This window comes from Rhinopithecus roxellana, chromosome 14, assembly GCF_007565055.1.
Source record: "Rhinopithecus roxellana isolate Shanxi Qingling chromosome 14, ASM756505v1, whole genome shotgun sequence".
NCBI classification, from domain to species: domain Eukaryota; kingdom Metazoa; phylum Chordata; class Mammalia; order Primates; family Cercopithecidae; genus Rhinopithecus; species Rhinopithecus roxellana.
This window is the reverse complement of record NC_044562.1, coordinates 83,065,033-83,091,005: the sequence shown is the minus strand read 5'-3', so window position 1 is coordinate 83,091,005 and position 25,973 is coordinate 83,065,033. Positions and strand designations below refer to the sequence as shown.

At 36.9% G+C, this 25,973-nt stretch overlaps 2 protein-coding genes and 1 pseudogene across 3 annotated transcripts in view; all 3 read left to right on the top strand.

Annotated features, from left to right (window-relative positions):
• The window catches only part of SCN2A (sodium voltage-gated channel alpha subunit 2), a 166,017-nt gene that overhangs the window by 25,797 nt on the left and 114,247 nt on the right, over positions 1-25,973 (top strand). The window lies entirely within an intron of this gene.
• Positions 744-1,215, top strand: LOC115893184 (40S ribosomal protein S17). Its single transcript, XM_030916180.1, has one exon. The coding sequence runs from the start codon at positions 760-762 to the stop codon at positions 1,165-1,167; it is 408 nt and encodes a 135-aa protein (XP_030772040.1). The 5' UTR covers positions 744-759; the 3' UTR covers positions 1,168-1,215.
• On the top strand, positions 20,271-21,057 carry LOC104663915 (annotated as a pseudogene).

Below are 25,973 nucleotides of genomic sequence, written 5' to 3'. Positions count from 1 at the left end.
TTCTCCTGTTCCCTAGGTTATCTGTTTACTCTGTTGATCTATATATTTTTTTGCTGTGCAGAAGCTCTTTAGTTTAATTAGATCATATTCTTTCATCGTATCCCTTAACTCAAAGAAAGATACTGAACTTTAAAATATTGGTAGCTTTTTTTCCCACTATCAACCTCCATGGTAAAACTATAGTTAGGCTTTCCTTCAGATGAAAATCCATTCATTTTTTATTTTGTTTGCCTGAAACAACACAGTATTCTTTCTTAACACTATTTCCATTTTCAGCCAAACAAACAACATTTAAATAAGGAAAAAATATTATTATTTCTTTTTTATTGTAATTTTTTCTTCTTCTTTCTTTCTTCTTTTTTTTTCTTAATATATGGGGTCTAACTCTGTCACACAGGCTGGAGTGTAGTGGTGCAATCATAGCTCATTGCAGTCTTGAAATCCTGAGTTCAAGCGATCCTCCCCTCTCAACCTCTGAGTAGCTGGGCCCATAGGATGTGCCGCTATGCCTGGCTCTTTATTACCTTTCATGTTATCATGATATTTTCTTTTTTATATTTCATTTTTAGTTACTAAAGAATATGATTTTGAACTTCTTTTTTGGAAAGGCTATCATTTTACTCTTTGCTGTGGAAAAAAATCTATGATAGTCTAATGAACTACGGAAATACAAACATACTCTTAAGAAGCATACATGTATTTGTATTACCAAAGGCTATGCTTATGAGTCTTCCAAACTTCAACCAAGGACCCGCCAACATGGGCCGCGTTCGCACCAAAACCGTGAAGAAGGCGGCCCGGGTCATCATAGAGAAGTACTACACGCGCCTGGGCAACGACTTCCACACGAACAAGCGCGTGTGCGAGGAGATCGCCATTATCCCCAGCAAGAAGCTCCGCAACAAGATAGCAGGCTATGTCACCCATCTGATGAAGCGGATTCAGAGAGGCCCTGTAAGAGGTATCTCCATCAAGCTGCAGGAGGAGGAGAGAGAAAGGAGAGACAATTACGTTCCTGAGGTCTCAGCCCTGGATCAGGAGATAATTGAAGTAGATCCTGACACTAAGGAAATGCTGAAGCTTTTGGACTTCGGCAGTCTGTCCAACCTGCAGGTCACGCAGCCTACAGTTGGGATGAATTTCAAAACGCCTCGGGGACCTGTTTGAATTTTTTCTGCAGTGCTATATTATTTTCAATAAATCTGGGACAACAGCAAAAAAAAAAAAAAAAAAAAAAAAAAAAAAAAAAAAAAAAAAAAAAAAAAAAAAGAAATACTTGGAAGTGTCTATTCTCCACCAGCAACACTCAATTTCAAGCCGACTTGGGTTTATTCCTGCAAATGATTTCTTACTGGTGTTCTTAATTTTAGTCTTCCTCTTTCTCCAATATCTTAAGGTGGAATAATTTTTCTTAAATGCAGTTTTCATTCTTTCTCCAAAAATTTGAGGTATCTTCACATGAAATTGAGCTTCAAAGAAGGCGAAGATGAATAAGGGCCAGGAAAGCCAGGGAAGGTTTTTGTTTCCTGTGTATCAAGTTTCCCAAACAAGAATCTTGGAGTCCTCTTCAACTTCTGCAACTCCTTCTCCATCAACATGCAGGCAAACTTCAAATTGTATCGACGGAAACTCAGAATTGCTCAGATCATTTTTTTGCTCTTATTATTTCTGCCTGAATTTAGACATTCATTGTCTTTTGCCTGGGCTCTTGCAATAGGCTTTTATCTTATTTCTTGCCCTAAAGGGCTTCAGAAGCTACACATCCTCCATACTACCAAAGTAATAGGTGAAAAATAAATCTGATCACGTTGCTCTTATTAATTATGCTCCCCAATGATTCCCTATTTCTTTAGTATAAAATCAAGATTACTTAACTTTCACATGAGCCAACTCCACCTCAAGAATCTTATACTCCAGCATGAGGTTCTACTATTTCTGGGGAAGATGGGGCAGTGGTCACAATGTGACCTAGTAATAGTAGATATAAGATAAAATTTTGAATCATGAAAAAGACAAGGATGCCTACTCTTGTAATTTCTGTTCAAAATAGTATCAGAAGTTCTAACCAGAGCCATGGGTCAAGAGAAAGAAATAAAAGTCATCCAAATCATAAAATAAGTTAAATATATATATATCCCTAAAGTCTGTACAAAAAAAAAAAAAACCTGTTAGAACCAATAAATAAATTCAGTAAAATTGCAGGATACAAAGTCAACATACAAAAATCAGTAGTGTTTCTAAACACTAAGAATCAACTATTTGCAAGAGAAGTCAAGAAAACGGTATCATTTTATAGCATCAAAAAATGTTGAGGAATAAACTTAATCAATGAGGAGAAGATCTGTACATCAAAAACCACAAAACACGGATTAAAGAAATTAAAGAAAACACACATAAAAAGAAAGATATCCCATGTTAACGTGTGGAAAGAATTAACATTCTTAAAATACCCAGAGTACCTAAAGCGATCTATGGATTCAATGAAATCCCTGTCAAAATTCCAATGACATAACAGATTTTTTTTTTTAAATCTTAAAATTCGGATGGAATCACAAATTACCCCAAACATCCAAAGGAATCTTAAGTAAAAATAACAAAGCTTGGTTGCATCATACTGCCTGATTTCAAAATACATTACAAAGTTATAGTGATCAAAACAGCTTGGTACTGGCATAAAAATCAGCATACAAATGGAACAGAACCAAAAGCCCAGAAATAAATCCATGCATTTATGGTCAATCAATCTTTGACAAAAGTACCAAGAACACAAAATGGGAAACGAACAGTCTCTTCAGTAAATGATGTTGGAAAAACTGGGTATCCACATGCAGAAGAATGAAATTAGACCCTTAACTCACATTATATACAAAATCAACTCAAAATGGATTAACAACTTACAGAAGACCTAGAACTGTAAAAGTACTAGAAGAAAACATAGGGGAAAACTCTATGACATTGATATGGGCAAAGATTTTTTGAATCTGACCCCAAAATCACAGACCAAAACAAAAGAAACAATCAACAGAATGAAAAGACAACCTACAGAATGAAATAAAATATTTGCAAACCATATGTTCAAAAGGGGTTAATATCTAAAATATGTAAGAAATTCCAACAACTTAATAGCAAATAATAATAATAACCTGATTACAAAATGGGCAAAGAACCTAAATGGACATTTCTCAAAAGAAGACATACAAATGGCCAAGAAGTATGTGAAAAAAAGGCCCAATATCACCAATCACCAGGAAAACACATATTAAAACTACAGTGAAATAGCACCTCACATTTGTTAGAATGGCTATTATGAAAAGAACAAAAGGTAAGTGTTGATAATGGTGTGGAGAAAACAAAAGTGTTGTACACTCTTGGTGGGATAGTAAATTAGCCATTATAAAAAACAATATGGAAGTTCCTCAGAAAAGTAAATATAGAACTATTATATGTTCCATTATCTATGATCCAGTAATTATACTACTGGGTGTACACCTAGACATTCAAAGAAGAATTGGTACCAACCCTACTGCAACTACTTCACAAGATAGAGAGAGAAGGAATCCACCCTAAATTATTCTATGAAGTCAGTATCACCCAAATACCAAAATCAGGAAAGGACACAACAAAAAATAAAACTGTAGACCAATATCCCTGATGAACACAGATGCAAAAATTCTCAAAAAAAAAAAAAAAAATCTAGCTAAGCAAATCCAACAGTATATCAAAGAGATAATACATCATGATCAAGTGGGTTTCATACCCAGGATGCAGGGATGGTTTAACGTATGTAAGTCAATAAATGGAGTACATCACATAAACAATTAAAAACAGAAATCATATGATCATCTCAATATTTACACTCTTGTGTTTATTGCAGCATTGTTTCCAATAGACAAGATGTGGAATCCACCTAAGTCTTATCTAGATGAGGAAGGGATAAAGAATTGCACACACACAAAGAAGTACTCTTCAACCTTAACAAAGAAGGAAATTCTGTCACTTGTGGCAGCATGAATGAATCTGAAGGACATTAGGTTAAGTAAAATAAGCCAAGCACAGAACGACAAATATTGTTTGATGTAACTTATGTATGAAATCTAAAAAAGTCAAACTCATGGAAACAGAAAGTAGAACGGTGGTTACCAGGGGCTATTGGGTAGGGCTGTAGGGGTGGAGGAATGGAAAATGTTGGTCAAAGGGTACAAAATTTCAGTTAAACAGGAGGAATACGTTCTGGAGATCTTTTGTACAATGTAATGACTGTAGTTAATGATACTGCATTGCATATTCAAAAATTGCTAAGAGTAGATTTTATAAATGTTCTCACCACCAAAATATAAATATCTGAGGTGATGGAGATATTAGTTTGATTTAATCATTTCACAATACAAATATCAAGTTGCACACCATACATATATACAATTTTCAATTGTCAATTAAATATAATTGAAAAACCGAATATAATAAAATATTGGATCATTAACTCTATCAGGAAATGGAGCTTTGAGTAACATGTTGCAGTTTATATTGATAGTTTTAGCCACCAATCAAACATGGTAGTCAAGAACTTGGACTCAGATTCAGGTTGCCATAGCCCAAATTCACGCTTCCCTACTCACTAATGTGTTCTTAAGCAAGTAATAAACTTATTTTGGCTTCCTTTGGTAAAATGGTAAAATGTTCCTATCCTACACTTTATTGTGAAGATTGAATTAATGAAATGTACATGCAAAACACGTAAGACAGTTTCTGGCCTTAGTAATATTTCCACAAAAATGGTCATTATGATGATGTTCCATCCTGTTATATTTATGGATTATTAGACAGATAAAATTTGGCCTCATATGTGACCATTCTATTTTCCTTTATTCAAATGGAAAAAGAATGTCAATTCAACATAGGGAGATGCTATATATATATATAAATTATTACTTAAATTTATATGTTTATTAAAATCAAGTGTTTACATTTATGTATTAACTTTTACATTTATAACATCTTATTTCTTCTGAAAACAACCAACACAACCCATTTCTGATCAGTGATAATTCAAATGGCCTTTTTATTCTTTCCTGAATTTCAGTCCCAATTCTTTTCTTCTGTTCTTTTTCAGCAGCATCTTGCACAGGGCTTTATTGAAAAGACTGAGGTGCTGAGGTGAATTTAATCTTCTCTGTTGTTTACTTTAATCTCTTCATCCATTTACTCGGACTTTTCTCCATGCTTAATGTTATCCTTCTTGATTTCACGGCTTAACGATTTCTTCTTTGTTCTTGACCCCATCCCAGCCTTCTTATTTCAAAAGTCCCCTCAAGCAAGTTTCTCTTCATAGTCTTAATTTCTTATTCTTGATAACTCCTTTTTTATGCCTTCAAGCAAGTATGGCTCTCTCTCTCATACTGAAAAATGTGCTCTTTGGTTCTATTTTGCTCCTGTTTTCATTCGCTTAACAGCAAATTTCAAACAAGTTTTGTGCTCCTAATTCTTTTATTTCTTTATAACCCACCCATTGCTTATGCACTCTGACAGCTGTACTAAAATTGTAATCTTAAATATGTATCAAATCAGTATTTTTGTAATATTAATATTTATAATATTTAGCATATTCCGTAACAAAGTTTTCTTCTTAATATTTTACTTCCTTTTAAAAAGCTTCAGTCAGTTGCCATTGACTTTCAGCATTTTATTTGATACCTCTGGACTCTGGCCACTATCATCCTTTCTGTATTAAATCTGCAACTCGACCAAGGCAAGAACCTCCACCCCAGCCCAACTAATATTCTCACCTGCTATTGTCCCAACCTGCTTTGCTTTCTCCTATAGGTCAGAGTCAGGTCCTGCTTGGGTTTGGGCCTTTGCTCATAATTTTCCCTTGCAATTGGAATATTCTCTCACTCCAGGCCAGCCTTTAAAGCCTAGTGTAAGTACTACCACATCCATGAAGCCTCTGTACATCACTTCAGATCTCAATGCTGTTAACCTCTTATAAACAAAAAGCAATATAGAATAAATCCTTGTTGGGAGCAGGAGTCAAAATAGGAGTTGCAGTCTTGCACCTATCTCTTATTCGCTTGGCCAGTGACATAGCCTGATTAAAAACTCAATTTCTTCATCTAAAAGATGAGGATATTTATACCTCCCTGATCTACCTTTTAAGATTGTTGTGCATGATAAGTAAAATACTGTGTATAAAAACATATGTAAAATTAAAAAAAAATCTGTTCAAGCTTGTCATCATTACCACAGGTCAATCGGGTACTACCTTGCTGTTTTGTATTGCTTTTGTATGCTGTTCTCTTATGTTGTTACCCGACTTAGTGTTATTATTTAAATTTCTCTGTGTTTATTTTGACAACCTAATTAGGTTTTGAATTCTTTGGAAGCAGAGAGTATGAATGGTATTATGAGGAAAGACCCAGAAGGAGCCACCTCCTAATTATTTTGGAGAGAATTATCTAAGAGGCATAATTGGACTTGTGCTTCTCATTAAAGTATGATTAATATCAGAGAAGCTTGCAATCTTCCTGATGGCCACAGGGAGATAGTACATAGGAGATACTCGATACGAATTCTGTCAGCTGAAAGAGAGTCAGCAAGACAATGAAAATATAGTTAGCGTGTCTCAGCTTATCTAGCCTGGCTTGGTGTAACCAATATAGACTATGGAAAATAGGGAGTAGACAAAAGGTAGTGGAGATTGGGATCTTTCCATTTTATTTAATTGAAATATAATTTCCATAAAATAAAATACAGATATTTTTAAGTGTATATTACTTTGAGTTCTGACAAATGTATTCCCCTGTCTGGCAACTACTCCGATTAAGATGTAGAATATTTCTATCACCCCAGTACCCTTTTCCTGTCAATCCCTCCTTCCCCCAGAGACAACCACTGTTCCAATTTCTATTACCATAGCTTAGTTTTACCAGCTCAAAAACTTCACATAAGTGGAATCATAAAGAATGTAACTTTTTTTCCTGGCTTTTGTCACTTAACACATTTTTTATTTTAGATTTAACCATTTTGTTGCATATGTAAGTATATCATAACTTTTTGTTGTTGAGTAGCACTCTCCTATATAAATATGTTGTAATAATTTTTCATCTACTTATTGATGAGCATCTGAGTTGTTTCTAAGTTGTAACGATTATAAAAAAGTTTGCTATGAACATTCTTGCATAGGTCTTTTTGTGGGTGTATATGTTCATTACTCTTAAGATTGTCAGACTGGATAAAGAGCAAAGTTCAATGGTATGCTGTTTTCAAAACATATTTTAAATATAACAGACAGGCTGAAAGTAAAAAAAATCAGTAAAAGATATAGCATGCAAACACTAAGCAAAAGAAAGCTGATATGGCTATATGAATATCAAAAAAGTAGATTTTAAGACAAAGGATACTAACACGGATAAAAATGGTCATTTTATTTGGGAAAAAAAGGCCAATTTGTAACAAGACATAACAATCTTAAAAGGGTATAACAAAGTAGAATTTCAGAATCCAAGAAGAAAAAAATGGCAGAACTAAAGTAAAAAGCAGAGAAATCTACAATAATTGTTAGAGATTTTATCAATTTTCTCTCAGTAGTCACTAGAACAAGAAGGCAAAAAGTTGATATAGAGAACTTAAATAACATTATCAATGATCAAACATGCAGACCTAACTGACATTTATAGAATATTACACCCAACAGCTTCAGAATATACATTCTTTTCAAATAGACATGGAACATTCCACAGGTGGTGTTATGCTAGGCTATAAAATCAGTCACAATTCATTTCAAAGAGTATTTGACTACAATGGAATTAAATTAGAAATCAATTGCAATTAGATGTCTAGAAAAGGCCCCATTCTTCAAAATTAAGCAACAGACTTCTAAATAATCAATCCATGGATCAAAGAAGGAAATCACACACACACATACACACACACAAAATAAAATGTGCTATACTGAGTGATAATTAGAATACAACATGTTAGGAATCTCTGTGTTCATGCCTTTAACCATTTTGTTGCCTCAAGAGCTTATTATTCAAATTAGCATTTAATTATCTTCAGACAAAATGAGAAAGAAGTTGGGCAAAATGTAGACTGAAGGCTGCGAATTATAGAAATTACGGTCACAATCAGCCAATGTTGTAACTCTACTACAATTGTAACGAAGTCATTGGATCTTGCTTAAACCAGTGGGAACAGATTCTTTCAAAATGCCAGTAAATAAAATGCTAAATAAACATTTTGTCAATTTTCTTCTGATAAATCTCTTATAGCAACATGCATAATGCTTCCATTTTCATCCAATGAAGTGTTAGTGAAAATAGTCCAGATAGTGTTAATATTGATAGAGATTATAACTAAGGAATAAGTTAGATGGCGATTAAAGAGTTGAATAAGCACTCAAAGAAGGTTGTGAAATCTCTGTTCTCAGATATGAGACAAAACCATCTGTCTCTGATTTTAGTTTAATCCTTAATGAATATAAGAAGCCTGACTAAATGATCTCTTAGGAGGCCCCCTTCCAAACACAAAACCCATTATTTTAATTTGCATTGGTTATAGTGCCAACGCAGAGAAAAGACACACTCAAGATCTTTTTTATAAAGTAGGTATTTAATTCTAAATTTTAGTCATATCTTACAATTTATAAATTCTTTAATGTTGAAAAATGTTTTCTTTATAGAACTAAAACCATTCTCTCTCTCTCCCTCCCTTTCTCTCTTTCTTCCTGTCTGTTTTTTTTATGAGAACCCAAAAGAAAATGCAGTTTATAATTTGTGATTATGATTTGAACTTTTCAAAAAATGTGTGAGTCATTTCTTGCCCTTTGATAATTTACAAATGACGAGGTTCTGCTTTTGCTTTTAGAGATCAGTCTTCACTTTTAATTATTTCCATATATTTTGGTTGGGAGTGAGAAAAATAAATGGAAAATGTCACTCATGAGTGTCAGTCTGGTAATGAATATATAGAATGCAAATGGTCACTTTACTGGGGGAAGATGTTAAGTTTTTCTGAGTCTTTTGCCCTTTTTCCTTCTCCAGGCTGCTGTTTTTTCTGTTTTCATTTGCAGATGAAACTGGTGCAGCAATATGGTGGGGTAGAAATCACATGAATCTGACATATGTGGGCTCCTGTATCTGTGCACACAGATAGAGATGCTGTTCAAAATCCAACCATCTCATGAGTTCCAGCCATACTTTTAAAATTCACATGCATGAAGTTATACAAAATACTTTAAAATACAGAATCCAAAATATAATTTATTTTTGTATAAAATACTCCTTCTCAATTCATTCCTATGGGCAAAACTTGATATTTAATAATATTAAGAAAAAGAAGAAAACAAATTTAAAATATTTTATTGCTTTACAATACACAAAAAATGGTTTACTCCCAATAATCTGAATTTATTCCAATAGTATACTTACGGATTTAACCAGGAGAGGGATTATCCTTATTCTAAATAGGGGAGAAACAATTTAAAAAAAAAAAAAAGAAAGAAAGAAAGGAAAAACCCCGGTGGTCAAGAGATTGAGTGAACTGAGGAACAGAGTGGTTATTTGTTCTCTGTAATGTATTAGGAATGACTGGAAGTAATGGAATATGCTAGAGAAGATAGCTACCCCCATATTGAATAGAAAAATACATTGCCAAAACACTTTTCACACATGAAAACAAACAAAAAAACATTTTGTACAAATACCTGATGTGTAGCTATACCATTTAATTGCTGCTATTACCTAGTTTAAAAACTATACCCTGGTTAAAAAGAGAATCCCTTTTCTAATCTTTTAAGATTTCAACAAACATTTCTAGACACTAAGGATAGGCAATATTTTGCCTTGTCTGCTTCTCTGACGTCGAGCTGTTTCTAGTTGCTAAATTTGGCTGCTGTACTTTTCATATCCGTAAAGCCGTTCTTGGGCCCACCCTGCAGGCAGCTATCCAGGTTTGGATTTTTCCGGGCAGCCTGGGCTTGGCTATCCTGCTTTCATCATCCTCCTTGTGTGCTCAAGCCAAGGACATAGAATGGCAGAGAGCTCCCCTTTACTTCTGGTACAATTGTTGCTTCTCCGGGTCTGGCTTGGGCTCTGATCTTGACATTTATGTCACAGGTGTCACTGGTGAAACTGCTGTGAAACCAGATGGCAGGCCTAACTGAGGTTGGCAGCAACTGCTATTGTCCCCAGTGTCACTGCTACCTGCTCTACTTTCTTATTCCTGTTGATGTGCTACTGCCTTGTTTTATTTCATTTGTTCAGTGTTACTCACCTTCCAACAGGCCTTTTCAAACGTGAACACCATTCCATAACTCTTCTGATGCATTAATTCCCTGTCGAACCCATTCATCTAGGGAGGCTCATGACTTGGCTAGATTCTCCACTTTCCTTCAGGATTTCTGCTAAACCTCATTTCTTCAGTAAGCTTCTCCATGACCACTCTGCTTAAAATTGCAATACATCCTTCTCCTCCCCAACCCTGACATTTTTTCTCTCTTCTTCATACATTTTTCCCCCCGGAGCAATTAGCACCACATGTCAGAATCTATATTTGCCTTACATGGACATTATCTGTATCCCTCCACTGGGTTACCTAGAATATAAGCTCCACAAGGGCAAGGTTTTGTCTGTTTGGTTCGTTACTGTATCCCAAGCGTCTGGAAGAAGACTGGCCCTTAGTAGACATTTCAAAATTTTTGTTAAATGATTAGCTGGATTTTAATGCTGAAAGTTTAGGCTTACTGTTTGTGATTTGGTTTTATTCATTGTGCTTAGTACAATGCTATATGTAAGAGCTTGAAAGATAGGAGAAAGGAGCATAAGTAGCATCTGTTATGTATACTGGATATTTTACTTAAGGTATACCCTTTTTCTTTTTCCCAAGACAGTGTCTTGCTCTGTCGCCCAGGCTGGAGTGCAGTGGCACGATTGCAGCTCACTGCAACCTCTGACTCCTGGGTTGAAGCAATTCTCCTGCCTTAGCCTCCCAAGTAGCTGGGATTACAGGCACCCGCCACCATGCCTGGCTAATTTTTATATTTTTAGTAGAGACGGGTTTTCACCATGTTGGCCAGGCTGATCTGCCTGCCTCGGCCTACCAAAGTGCTGAGATTGCAGGCGTGAGCCACCATGCCCAGCCAACTTATACTCTTTAATCTTCACAACAATCTAGGTATTTTGACCAAAGAACCATAGCTAGAAAGTAGGAGAGTAAGACGTAAACCAGTTTTGTCTGGCTCTAAAATTATTGCCTTTTTTTTGTTGTTGTTCTGCTCAGAAGAATTGGTCATGCCAAATAGTAGTAAGAGTTCTTCAAAATGAATGATGTTTCATAAAAAGGTGTAGCTAGAAACAGGTTGCCAAAAATACTTAGCAAAAAAATAAAAATAAAAAAATAAAAAAAAAAATTTGTGAATTAGCTCCCTAAAAAAACAAAAGTAACAACTCCAAAAGAAGGAATTCTGAAGTTATTGGGCCATAGTAATCTTGTGTTAAGTGCCTGGCCCTCCAAGGTAACTAATTTTAATTAAAAAAAACATGTCTGGACACATATTTTGACACGTTTTGCTGAAAACATATTTATAATATGAGCCCAACAAATACAAATAGATTCAGCCCTGGTGCTAAAAAGAGACAAGAAAACTACAGTATAACTCTTGAATGCTTTCTTCATTGTAGTTCAAGAAACTCTGATTAATTGTATTCTAAAAGTAAGCCAGATTTCACTGGTAAGATCTTTCCTTACTTCATCTTCTCCTTTGACCCCTTTTGATTTGGTTGTACAAATGCAGGCTAGGCCCCATGACTACCACATACTTATGATGACCCCACATGACGCAATCAGCACTAGAGACTGGAAGGTTTTCATCAAGCCCAGTAAGCCCACGGTCAAAAGGGATCAGTCTCAGTCACTCATCAGGAAAGTAACATGTTCTGTGACCATCTTCTGGATGCTGAGTTATCTCTAAACCAGTTTATGTCAATGATCTTAAAAATTTGTTCCATTCTGGCCAGGCTTGGTGGCTCATGCCTGTAATCCCAGCACTTTGGGAGGCCGAGGCAGGCAGATCATGAGGTCAGGAGATCGAGACCATCCTGGCTAACACAGTGAAACCCCATCTCTACTAAAAACAAAACAAAACAAAAATACAAAAAATTAGCCGGGCACGACGGCGGGCGCCTGTAGTCCTAGTTACTCAGGAGACTGAGGAAGGAGAATGGCATGAACCCAGGAGGCGGAGCTTGCAGTAATCCCAGATGGCACCACTGCACTCCAGCCTGGGCAACAGAGGAAGACTCTGTCTCAAAAAAAAAAAAAAAAAAAAAAATTAGTTCAATTCTGTCTTCATTTTTTCTTACTTAGTAAAAGACAATTTAATGTCCAGTATTTTATTAAGGCAATCACAGACTCTAGAGGTTGAAAATATTTGGAGAATTACATATTCTAATTACTCAGACAGGCATCCTTACTGCAGTATCTGCTAGTAATTGAGGATTATTTCACATTAAAAAATATTCATTTTTATGCAGATCTCAAAATTTGAACATTGTTACTTATAATTGTTAAAAAGTAAATTGAGAAACAATAAAATGTTAAAGAGCTTGTTTGAGCAAATGGTAATTCTTGAATCAGCTCCAAACCAAAAGTGGTTCTGAGGCCTCTTGAGAGAACTCAAAGAGAAAGCTTTTATAGGGAGAATGTGGAAATAAAGCAAAGGAAATATTTAATTGGTTACAATTACATAGTTGCCTTATTTGATCTATCTTGCTAAAAAGTTCCTACTTATATTACTACATGAGTTGGCAACTTCTGATTGGTTAGCCTTAAGTTTCATTTATCTTTAGGTATTTATAAGAAATAGTTCAAGTTGAGCTTTGTGTATATTTGCAAATCAAGCAAAGTTTAGGTCACTTCTGAGGGCCACTTGGATTTGTCTGCTCAGAAAGTCTTCAAGTCTGGTCTGTTTTAATTTATTTCAACATATTTTATCAACATTTTGCTATCTATAACATTCATAGTAACCTTAGATCTGCCCTCTAGAATCGACAGAGGCTATTTCACCCTCAGGTTGTCTTCAATATGAGAGTTTGTTCAATGCTGCTTCTATTTGAAATCTTCTGTTATTCAGCTCTTTTACTGGGTGTCTACTTTCTGTAAGGCATTGCTTTATGTACTGCAAGAGTTACAAAGAGGAGTACATTATAATCTTAGTTGAAGGCAATTACTTAAATAGAAAAAAAGGTGTATGAAAAACAAATGTTCTTAAGCTTGAAAAAGTGAAAGGGTATACTCAGCTGGAAGGATGTGAGAGTGTGCATGGAAAATGTATTTGAGATTTAAACTGCTATTGTCTCCTGGGTTGAAGTGGTGTCATGGACTTCAGGTAGTGAAAATAGCTTAAACAATGCCACTGAAGTGGAAACACAGAGATCAGTGTGAAAATTTAGAAGACCATGAGCACATTATATTTTGTCTTTACCATAAGACACCGGTAGGGTATATTAGTTCATTTTCATGCTGCTATAAAGAACTGCCTAAGACTGAGTAATTTATAAAGGAAAGAGGTTTAATTGATTCAAAATTTGGCATGACTGAGGAGACCTCAGGAAACTTACAATCATGGTAAAAGGCAAAGAGGAGGCAAGGCATCTTTTTCTCAAGGCGGCAGGAAGAAGTGCTGACCAAAGACGGGAGAGCCCCTTATAAAACCATCAGATTTGGCAAGAACTCACTCATTATCACAAGAACAGCATGGGGGAAACAACCCTCATGGTTCAATTACCTCCACCTGGTCTCTCCCTTGACACGTGGAGATTACGGAGATTACGATTTAAGATGAGATTTGGGTGGGGACACAAAACCTAACCCTATCATAGGGGTTGGTAAGAGGGAAGACTAGAAAGAAAAACTGGACTAGGCAAGGTGGCTCATGGCCATAATCCCAGCGCTTTGTGGGGCCAAGGCAGGGGGATCACTTGAGCCAAGAGACCAGCCCTGGCAATATAGCAAGACCCCATCTCTACAAAATGTTAGAAAATTAGGCAAGTATGGTGGTATGCACTGTAGTCCCAGCTACTTAGGAGGCTGAGATGGGAGGATCTCTTGAACCTGGGAGGTCAAGGTTACAGTCAGTCCTGATCACAACATTGCACTCCAGCATAGGCAACAGAGCAGAACCTTGTGAAAAAGAGAGAAAGAGAAAAAGAAAAAGAAAGAAAACAAGAAAGAAAGGCAGGCAAGAAGGAAGGAAGGAAGGAAGGAAGGAAGGAAGGAAGGAAGGAAGGAAGGAAGGAAGGAAGGCAGGCAGGCAGGCTGAAGTATTCTTTGAATGCCAGGAAGAGGAATCATAGTGACGAGAAAACTGAGGCTCTGAGAGTTGAGCCTCACTCAAGGTCACTGAGTTACTAAATAGCAGAACTGGATTTCAATCCCAATAATTTGATTCAAAACCCATACTCTTTCCCGTATACCACATTACCTAGGAGGTGTCCCAAGAGTTCTGAAGGGGAGATAGCTTCCAGCTTAGGAGATGAAGAGTCTTCTTAGAGCAAATGGTATTTGAGTTAATTTTGACCAGTTAATATTGAATTCATTGGTTGAGATAAGGAAGACAATTCATTTCAAATGGAAGAAACTGAGCAAATGTACAAAGGGGAGAAAGTAGAGAGATTGGGAACAGAAAATAATCTTTGGTTGAACACCATCAAAAAGGTATAAAGGATGGAAAGGAAAGCTAAGATCACAGCACAAAAGGATAACGTATTTGAAGTTTTAATTGGACTTAAAGTTTTTAGACAGATTATTATATAACTACAGCCAAGTTTTAAAAAATATTATATTAGTAATTACATATAAAATAGATGGATGAGAAACAAACTGAAGAATGGAGATCATCTGTTTACATTAGTCCAGTTAATTATAATAAAATCTTGAATCTGGATGTTGGCAATGGAATGAGAAGGGAAGAGATAGATCGTAATTTCAGAAGCACAATTCACAGAACTTGATAGAGATTAGTGGACGGAGGAGGGAGATAGATGACATTAATTCTGTGATATGGTTTGGCTGTGTCCCACCCAAATCTCATCTTGAATTCCCGTGTGTTGTGAGAGGGACCCAGTGGGAAGTAACTGAATCATGTGGGCAGGTGTTTCCCATGCTGTTCTTGTGATAGTGAATAAGTCTCATAAGATCTGATGGTTTTATAAAGGGGAGTTTCCCTGCACACGCTCCTTTTCTTTGTCTGCCACCATTCAAGAAAGATGTAACTTGCTCCTTCTTGCCTTTTGCCATGATTGTGAGGCCTCCCCAACCAACAGGTGGAACTGTAATTCCATTAAACCTCTTTCTTTTGTAAATTGCCCAGTCTTACATATGTCTTTATCGGCAGCCTGAAAACAGACTAACACATTCTGTAAATTTGAATGCAGGAGATAGAACCTTTAAAAGAAATGGTAATTTGTCTTGGAAAGTCTATGTTTATCTGTACTATGTACTCAGACTATTGTATAGCCTGGACCATAGAAGGTATGCAATACAGTTATTTATCTATGTACTCAATCCCTACTCTGTGCCAGGGATTGTCTTAAGCACTAGCAATAGAGTAAAAAGAAAAAAGTCTTGTTCTCAATAGTACAATAAACCTCACGTTGCTTCACCCAAACCAGATCACATCAGTCCCTTTTATTGTTATCTCCGTGTTCCTCTTCTGGCAGGCGAATGTTTCTGCTTTTAATAATCTGTACCTGTGTCTTGCTTTAGAGAACTGTTTTCAGATTATTTGAGTCATTTTTTCCACTTCAGTACAAAGTCTGAAGTGCCGGGGAGTTTACGTGCCCTCACCCATATCCTTAGCCAAAGACTGACTATTGCAGTCTTATGAAAGTACAGATTCCTTGCTTCATATAGGGACAAACTCAAATACATAATTTGTACTCCAAAGTTGTCCTGTGGGATCATAATAAAGCCACCTTCTGTAGGGCTTTGTTGGGAATTATACCTTATCTTGGCTCCTTCCCCATCCAGACCTGCAGCTTTACCCACTCCTTTCCTGAATGATCTTAGGAGTACTTCCTTAACTAATCACTTTCCCATTAAGCCACATCTCAGTGCCTGTCTCTGGGGAGCTTGACCTAAGACATGTAGTTTACATTGCAATGTAATGTACAAAGACAAATAATAAACAGTATAAATAATTATTAATAAGTTTCATACTAGGCCAGGCATGTTGCCTCATGCCTTTAATCCCAGTCAGTTGGGAGGCCAAGGCAGGAGAATTGCTTAAAGCCAGGAGTTCAAGACCAGCCTGGCCAACATAGCAAGACCCTCATCTCTACAAATAAAATAAATTAGCCAGGCATGGTGGCATGTGCCTGTAGCTCAGGCTACTTGGGATGCTGAGGTGGGAGGATCACTGGAGCCCAGGAGGTCGAGGTTGCAGTGAGCTTTGCCACTACACTCTAGCCTGGGCAACAGAGCAAGATCCTATCTCTAAAAAAGTAGATTTTATATTAGGGGAAGTTGAAGTTATAGAGGGAAATAAGGAAGGAGATGTGTTTAGAGTGTGTGAAAGTGTATGTGTGTGTGTGTGTGTGTGTGTGTTCAGTTGTAGGGGATGGTGTTCAATTTTATATAGCATGGTTGGGGAAAGCATCACTGGGAAGGTCCTATTTGAGCGAAGACTAGTAGGTGCTAAGGAAGGAGCCATGCAAATTTCTGGGAGGAAAGCATTTCAAGCAGAGATGAAAGCAAGTGCAAAGCCATGAGCTGGGAGTGTGTCTGGAGTGCTTGGCGAGAAGCAGCCATGTGAGAAAGTACAGGGCAGGAGATGACATGAGAGAAGGAAGTGAGGTGGGTGGGCAGACCTTCCTGGCCGACACAAGCCATGGTTCATACTTTGACTTTTCCTCTGAGTAAATAGAGAGTCACTGTAGAGTTCTGAGGAGAACAATGATGTGACTGTTTTTGCATTTCAAAGGAATCCGGCTACTACATTGAGAATAAACTGAAGGAGGCCAAAAATTAAGCATGGAGACCAATTTAGAAATTATTACCAGGGCTGGCTTCATGGGCAGTCACACAAGGCTCCACGTTAAGAAGGGCCCCACACATGGGGCCTAATGCTCTGCAGTCACCATCTGGATAATTTTAATAATTTGTGTTTGAATTTAGGTTTTGTAAGTGAAAGCCATGGGACTATGGAGCATGTTCTGGGTGCTCAGTGTCTGGTACTTCCTGCTGTGGATAGGTTTAACACCACCTGCACCCCTGCCCAGGCCACTCAGTGTCCTCTTCTTCACCTTTTCCCAGCAACTATTGCCACCCTCCAACAGGGAGAATACTGGGTTGCTGGTGGGAATATGTCTGTGTTCTGCTGCCCTTAAGCCTGTTGGGGATTTGGTCACAAGCTCAGGTCAAGTTGCAGTTAGGAATGCACCTCAGGCTGAAAGTGCCAAGGCAAGTGAGAGACTCAGTGGGAGAGAGCTTCTCACCCACCTCTAATTCAGGTGTGTCAGGTGCAGAGTTACAATGCTTTGGGGGGCTGCCCTTCCACCAGTTTGGGTGGCAGGCTCATGGGAAGGGTAGATTGACTTCTCTGACCTCAATTGAGGGCAGGTTGCTTCAGTCCAGCAACTGGTGGGAAGGGGAATTTGGCAGTGGGGGATGAGGGCAGACGTTATCTTCTGCTCTGAATCAGGGACACTCATATGGCTCTATGTTTGCCCTACAAGTGTCTCCCTGCTCCAATGAGTACAACATTAAATAGGAAATAAAAACCATCAGTAGACAGTTTGCATAAATGAGAAAAAAGCTATGTTGTATAATCTTTTAATGGCCCCTTCTTCCTGCTACTTAAACAAGTGTCTCCCTCTTTTTTTTTAGAGATGGGTCTTGCTATGTTGCTCAGGCTGGTTTCCAACTCCTAGCCTCAAGGAATCTTGCAGCTTCAGCCTCTGGAATAGCTAGGATTATAGGTGCAAGGCACCACTTGCGGCTGGGGCCTCAATGTTATCAGTTTTGCACTGTACTTCATAAATTACTGGCCCTAACAATTGCAGTAATCTAAGTGAATGATGGTGGCAACTTGAACAAGTGTGCTAATGGTAGAGGAGGTGAGAAATGTTTGGATTCAGGATATAATTTGAATATAGAACAAAAAGGTCACTAGAGGTTATGATGTAGTGTATGAGAGAGAGAGAAAGGAATCAAGGATGGCTGTAAGGTTTTTTACCTGAGGAACTTGACATTATTTGTTAAATACATAAATGATGTGTCCTGTTATGTATCTGTTCCTGAAACACATTGATGGTAATGAAGATGCAGTGGCAGAAGCAAATCACAGAGGTATTTCCTAGAGGTAGAAATATTAAGACTTGGTGACAGAGATCATAAATTAAAGGAAGGGGAGTGAAACAACTAAGTCAGAAAAAAATACTTCTAATTTAGGAAAAAATAAGAAAAATGAAGGAAATGGAAATATTTAAGATATGGTACCAATTTCTAAGGAAGATAAGTTCAATTTTGGAAATGTCACTTGAGGCTCCAAGAACCCACAGCCCAGGAGACCTTAGCTATGGGTTGTTGGGAATATGTGATGGAATCCTGAATCCTGATCCTAGCACTCAGGACTAGGGATCTGTGTTGAGGGCATCATGTAAGTGTAAGATGGAGTCAAAAGAATGGTTAACTCATCAAAAAATGAATATGAGGAGAGATGTGTACAGTATTGCAGAAGAGAGTTCCTGGTAAATGTGTAAGCTCCTCTTCCATGACTGGGATAAGAGTATATTCATTATGGGGCATGTGAAGGTATTGAGAAAACAACTTCTGTTTTTCAGCAGAGGTTAAGCTAGCCCCATAATAGCAATAGCAAGATTGTAAGGGGAAACTATGCTATTTGTACTGGGTCACAAATTTGTCTAATAGTAGTGAAACTGTGGGATTCTACAAACATCTTAGGTGTAGAAAGGGATCCAGTGACTTTTAGAAAATCAGACTTATACCATATTTCCCTTCTCAACTTGCAGCTCAATGGTGCACTTCTCACCCTGGGGGAAAAATGGAACATGGACTATATTTAGTATTTGAAATCAGACACATATGAATTTAAACAGTGGCTCAGTGTGGCAATGGCAAGTTATTCAACATCCATATATCCTGATCACTTCTACATTTGAAAAGTGACAACAACACTACTTCCTTCACAAATAATGCAAGGATCAATGAGATAACAAATCGACAAGCTAGTAGTGTGCCACAATTTAGTTAGTGTTGACATTACATGAAGAAATGAGCCCATGGTCTCCTATGCTCTCCTTTCCTCCTCTCTAGTTCTCTTTCTCTCTCTGTTTCTCTCTCTCTCTCTGTTTGTGTGTGTGTGTGTCTCTCTCTCTCTCTCTCTCACACACACACAGGCATGCACACATACACTTTGGAATGTAGCTATTTTTTGAGTATTGTTTTATTATTATTATTATTATTATTATTATTTCAAAGACTTTCTGATCCTGGCTCTACCTGCTCATTCTGACATGGAGAAGATGCCCAGACACTCAGATCTACCATTCCACTGAGGAGTTTAGAGGCTGCTTTTTTCTCCCCCATAAAAGAGAACGGGGGACTGAGGGATAAATTTTAGGTAGAAGTCTTTGATGAAAAGAAGAAATGAGGAAAACTGTGCTAGAAATATTCAGGTATATCAAACAAGTAGAAATACCTCACCCTCATAAAGAGAACCATATCCTTGAAATTTTCTTTCTTACTGATTATTAAAATCCAGAATTAGAATTCTGTGATTCCAGCATAATCCGTCCATGAAAAATAAACTACTACGTAATCAGATTAGAGATGGCCTTCCTGCTGATGAGCTATTTAGAGAGGTTTGAATGAGTTCATGGAAGTCTACTAACATGCACTTAATACATCTGAAGATTTTAAAAGGTTGTAGTAATGTATTGCCAGTCTACGTACAGTAAAATAAAAATGCTTCCGTTAAAATTTATGTATATTTCTTTTACATAGTTGACTTATTTTTCCTAAGAAAGTTAAATGTAAAGTGATTATCTATACACTGAATTATATTTCCTGGAGGTCATCACAGTAAGATTGGTATGCATTTCTGTTAAAGAAAAGCAAAATGTGTCTTAGAACATAACAGTCATTTAATGGAATATCTATACTTTAAAAAGGAATGTTGGTCAAGCAATTTGAACATGATGAAGATGGAACCAGGGCTGGGTGTGGGCAGCAGACTGTTCCACCAGGAGCCAAAGATGGCAGTGAATATATACTTGACATCAGTCACCAATGACAACCTAATGCTACATAACATACTGGCCTGGATCAATGAGTCTCCTGAAGTTGAATTTGACAAAGATAGAACAATTGTGCTCAGGGGCTGCTTATTTTCACTTTATGGTCATTCTGCTCCCTGGCTCCATTGCCTTGGAGAAGGTGAAATTCTATGAATACATCCAGAACTTCGAAATACTACAAGCAGTATTTTCAAGAGGGTGGGTGCTGACAAAGTGATTTATGTGGACAATTAGTAAGAGGAAAGTTTCAGTACAATTTTGAATTCATTCAGTAGTTTAAGAAGTTTTTTCATGCAAACTACAATGAAAAAGACTATACCCCTGTGGCTGCCGGACAAAGTCAAGAAACTGAAGTGGCTCCCTCCATTTTGTTGCTCCAGTTCTGAATAAACCCAAGTAACTTCTCCGCTCTGGCAATCCAGCTCCATGGAGGACCATTTCCACAAATAACTGCAGCTTCTAAGGCTGGCCCCAGGGTGGTATAAAAGAATCCTGATGCAAGCAGTAGGAGTGCTGCACGGTCAAATTGACGCTAGCAGGTCAGTGTATTGAAACTTGCCTTTGAAGGCTTGGAGAAAGAGATTTGTACTTCAGAAAGCTAAGGAACAATGAATTGATTTGCCAGCAGAACAAGGGGCACAATGACCCTGTATTGCAGAGGACTGTAGACATTCTCTATGCCACAGATGAAGACTTCGTGATATCCGATGAAGGAGGCCCACAGGAGGAACAAGAAAAGTTTTAACAACCTGAACCAGCAGAGCCTTATCCGAATTCTGCACTCCAAATCTTGTGCTTAACTGTTAAATATTCTCTTTTATTATTCTTAGAAAACTCACTAGTTTCTCTTTATAAGCATAAAGTACCTCTTTTTAGAGTGCACTTTGCAGAGTTTCACTCCTTTTCTGGTGAGTTTGAGTTAGGAGCTTTTACTGTGCAGCAGAGCAACGATAACATCTAGTTAGTTCACCTGGGAAACAAAGAGGCTGACCATGGGGCTCACCATGTGCATGCAGGTAACACTGATTGCTGGAGAAGGTGTTAGGTAATATGCTGAGGTGGAGACCTCGGTACAGAAATGTAAAGACTGAGTTGAATTTTAACCTAATGTGAAACCTTGGTAGAGAATTTTGTAATAAGTTAATGCCTTAAGAGAATTTAAAATATGCTTCCATATTCAAAATATCAAATGTAACACATCAGGACATCTTATGTGTTTGACATTGTATGTTGGAAGGAAGGGCCAGACCTCAGAACCTTTGGAACCTGGTGTCATCACAGGCCTTACAGGGCTACTTGCAACCTCACAGGCCAAGACTTTGGCCCAAAAGGGAAGTTCTAAAGGTTGCTCTGTAAAGCCATTTGGGGTCGTTGACAAACTGCATCGCTGCTAAAAAGCAAGAGGCATCGTTGCCTGGATGAACACAAGGTGTGTTTCAGCCCTGAGATTTTTGGGTTGAAGAGCTCTATTTTCATTGAGGATTTCTCTGGGAATGTTTCCAATTATCTCTGAAATTCCTATGCATTATACTTTTTTGGGAAATGAGGTGTGTGCAATTCTTTCATCTAACAGCACTTTTGGGGATTTCCTCACATCTCTGAGATTGAATGTTTCCCATTTTACCATTCTTTAGTTTCACATTCAACATGTCACTAGTGGTGAATCCATAGAGGTCTGCAGCAAACTTGATCCTTGCCTCATTGGAGGAAAGAATTTGGCTGAGGGGAAGAAGTAGGTTTAAGGCAGAGGGGGAGACCGAGGCAAGTTTTAGAGCAGGAGTAAGAGTTTATTAAAAAGTTTTAGAGCAGGAACAAAAGGAAGTAAAGTATACTTTGGAAAAGGCCAAGCAGGCAACTTAAGAGATCCAAGTGCCCTGTTTGGCCCTTGACTTGAGGTTTTACACATTGGCCTGTTTAAGGCGTTTGCATTTCTCTTCCCTTAATTTTCTGTTGGAGCAGGCTGTACACATGTGCAGTGTGACCTGCCAGCACTTGGGAGGGGCGATATGTGCAGTGTGTTTACTGAAGTTGTGTGCATGCTCACTTGAGGCATTTTTCCTTTATCAGTAGATTGTTCCTGAGAAGGTCATATACAGGTTAAATTCTGCCATTTTGCCTCTTAATGTGCATGCTTGAGCCCACTCACCCAATTCCTGAGATCTTATTGGGAAGCCTCTGATCACCAGCTTCAGGTGTTTTTTTTTTATCCATTGGGGGACTGTCTTTACCTGGTGCTGACTAAGACCAGTTATTATTTTAGACAGTTTAATAACCATCTTACCATCACCTGATGGTTGCCTGACATTCCTGAGGGAGGGGCTCTCTCCCGCCTTGCTCATGTCTGCCTAACTATCTACTGTAATATTGCTTCTCTTCTCTGCTCCCCTTGCCCACTGGGGACACCTCTTTGGGTTCTTAAAGTTTGCAGCTTGGAGTTGGAAGTGCAGCAGGCAGGTGGGTACACTGCGAGTTCTTTGTGGACCTCTGGCAAAGGGAGTAAGCAGGGAAGGCTATGGTTACCTTGGGTTCTGCAAAGCTGGGGTGTTTTTGGTATCTGCTGTCCACAGCTCTCCAGTTCTCTGAATACTTTATCAGTACACCAATCTCTTAAGAGACAAAATGTATTAGTGTGTTACTAAATGTTCATTTTCTTTTACAGAAAATACAGTACCATGTCTGAATTATTAATATTTAAACTGTGTTATTCCTTAACTCTCCCTCATTAGATTTGTGCACAATCTATTCCATCCTTTTGTTTGGCAGAAGTTTGCAAAATACATGTCACTCACTGAGATTGTTCAGCCCCTTTGTGTCTGGCGATAGCTTGTCCTAAAATGTGTGTAAAAAGTAAACAGTTTATAACAAAATTGTTTAATGGATGCTCTGTGTGGAATTGAGAGAAAAATCCAGATTCAGTGATTGACAATGCCAAAAAATGCAAGTAAATAGCCATTGTTCCAATGACAGTGGTGCTATTTCTTTTTTTGTGGTTTTTAGACTTTTGTTACCTAAAATTCTGTTTTATTAGCAACTCATTTTCCACCTGGTGGTTCTTGACAGGCTTTTTTTTTCTATTTTAAGTAGTTTCTAAATAATTTTTTTTTTTATTTAAAGAAAGAGAAAAAAGAGTATTGCTCAATGCACCTAATATAAAAGTATAAAAAATAAGTTAGTTTCATATTGGAACTAAACCTAGCATTTAAAACAAAAACGAAAACAGCTTTTCTGACCAGTAAAAAACTTGAGTTTTTCATATTCTACTGTTCTCTGTTTCTACTCTGCAGCAGAAAAACATGTAAGTCTGGTTGTTCAGAACTTTCTCCCCATTATGGAAATTGTTAGTTACAGTAATGCACTAGTGGATTCAGGTTAAAAAGAGAAGGATACATATACATATGTGTGTGTGTGTGTGTACATATGTGTGTGTATATATGTGTGTGTATGTGCATATATACATATATATATCATAGCAAGTAACAATCAAAAAGCTGATAAGAAAATAGACCTGAACCTATGAAATAAGCTAGAAAATCTGAAAAATGTATCTTCAAATAATTTTTAGCAGATCTTTTCTTAGTTGATGTTTACATTCCTGTAATGTACCAAAAACCCCAAAAAACTATAATTGTAGAACAGAACTTAAAAGACCATTTCCAGAAAAAGAGACATTCCTTAGTGTTTCTCAGCTTTCTTAATTCTTGAGCACAAAATTTTCTAAGTTTTTGAGTACTTATCCACAACCATTAATTATAATATAAACTAATATAAAATTATGTCCTTATCTATAAAATGTAATAAGCCATTTTCTTAGTATAAATTTATTTCTAGAGCTGATGTGGATATTTGCTATTACCCTTATTTTTTAAATTGTCTTATCTTTCATTTTTTTGCTGATGTCATCATGTGTAATAACATGATTTTTAAAAATTTTAATTTAGAAAAAATATATTCCTCTTATATAAAAGAGAAAACTAAAGGAGAAGAGTATTGAAAGGAAAACATTATAGGAATATCAGAATTTAGAATCCCAATTCTTAACATTTTTTATTTTCTGACTACTTCAAATAATATTGTTTGCCTTTTTCATTATTCATGAGTCTTCGAAATATAGTGTCTGGCCTTAAAAGTTGTAACACAAAATCTTCTGTCTGAAATATAGGGCAATGGAATGAAATTTAAAACCTTCACGTAATATGTGCCATATAGAACTCTCATAAAATATCAGTTTGATGTGATAACAAAGGTCAGAACAAATGGAAGAAAAACTAATGTATGATTTTTGAAAACCTTATCTTGGGAAATGAGAAACAGACTATAATTCTTTACTTAAATCTACATTACACAGAAGTATCTTTGATGTGAAAAAATATTCAGTTGTTGTTCTTTTGATGTCTTACATGTTTTGGTAAAACATATTGTGTTCACCCTTTTAAATATTCCAAGACACACTCACTGGCTAGAATCAATGGGAGAGAAACAGGTGACCCTGTAACTAATATAATGTTAAGGAAACTGCACATATCTTGGTGTGTTTCTGATAGTGTATAATTCCAGAAAGTGTCTTAAGCATTCAATAATTGTTAGAAACATGGAATCCGTGGCCTGCAAGGATAAGTTCCACATCTGACCCTACTCTTTCTAGTTGTGAGAACTTATTTGTATTTTAAATTGCTGAATTTCTTGATGCCTCTGTTTCTTCATGTTTCTTTATTTTTTAAATTGACCATAGTTGTACATATTCATGGGGTACATAGTGATATTTCAATACATATAACATATACTGATCAGATCAGGGTTATTAGCATATCCATCATCTCAAACATTTAGAATTTCTTTGTATTGGGAACATTCAATATCCTCCTCCTACCTATTTGAAATTCTATAATATTGTTAAGTATAGTCATCCTACAGTGGTATAGAAGCTATAACTTATTTCTCATGTCTAGCTGCAATTTTGTAACCTTTAACAAATCTCTCCCTATCCTCCCCAGCCTCTAGTATCCTCTGTTCCATTTTTTACTCCTTCCTCATGTTTTAAAGGGAGATGATTACAGTATCTATTTCATAGCTCTTAAAATAGTGCTTGACAAAAGTAGGTACTATGTGTAGATTTTTATTAAAAAAGTAGATACTATGTGTTATTATTATGACTAATCTCCTCCCAAAAATATGTTTGGTAAATCATCTCATAAATTATTTATTCTTAATTTATTTTGAATTAGAATCATTTGTATAACAAGTTGGTATATTGCTGAGCACATCTGTAAAGTGAAACCTGAATATGAATTTGATAATTGAAGCTGATGCTCACCATAGAAATCTATGAAATACTGTGTGCTTGATCACAGTCGGGCAACTTACTACGGGGAAGGAATCTTCTTTTTTTTTTTTTGGTTGTTTTTAATCTAACTTTAAAATCTTTTATTATTATTATTATTTTTATTATACTTTATGTTGTAGGGGACATGTGCACAACATGCAGGTTTGTTACATATGTATACATGTGCCATGTTGGTGTGTTGCACCCATTAACTCGTCATTTACATTAGGTATATCTCCTAATGCTATCCCTCCCCACTCCCCCCACCCCACAATAGGCCCCAGTGTGTGATGTTCCCCTTCCTGTGCCCAAGTGATCTCATTGTTCAATTCCCACCTATG

Bases quoted from the DNA above. Each gene is read 5' to 3' on its own strand.
- LOC115893184 (XM_030916180.1), top strand. From the start codon at position 760: ATGGGCCGCGTTCGCACCAAAACCGTGAAGAAGGCGGCCCGGGTCATC.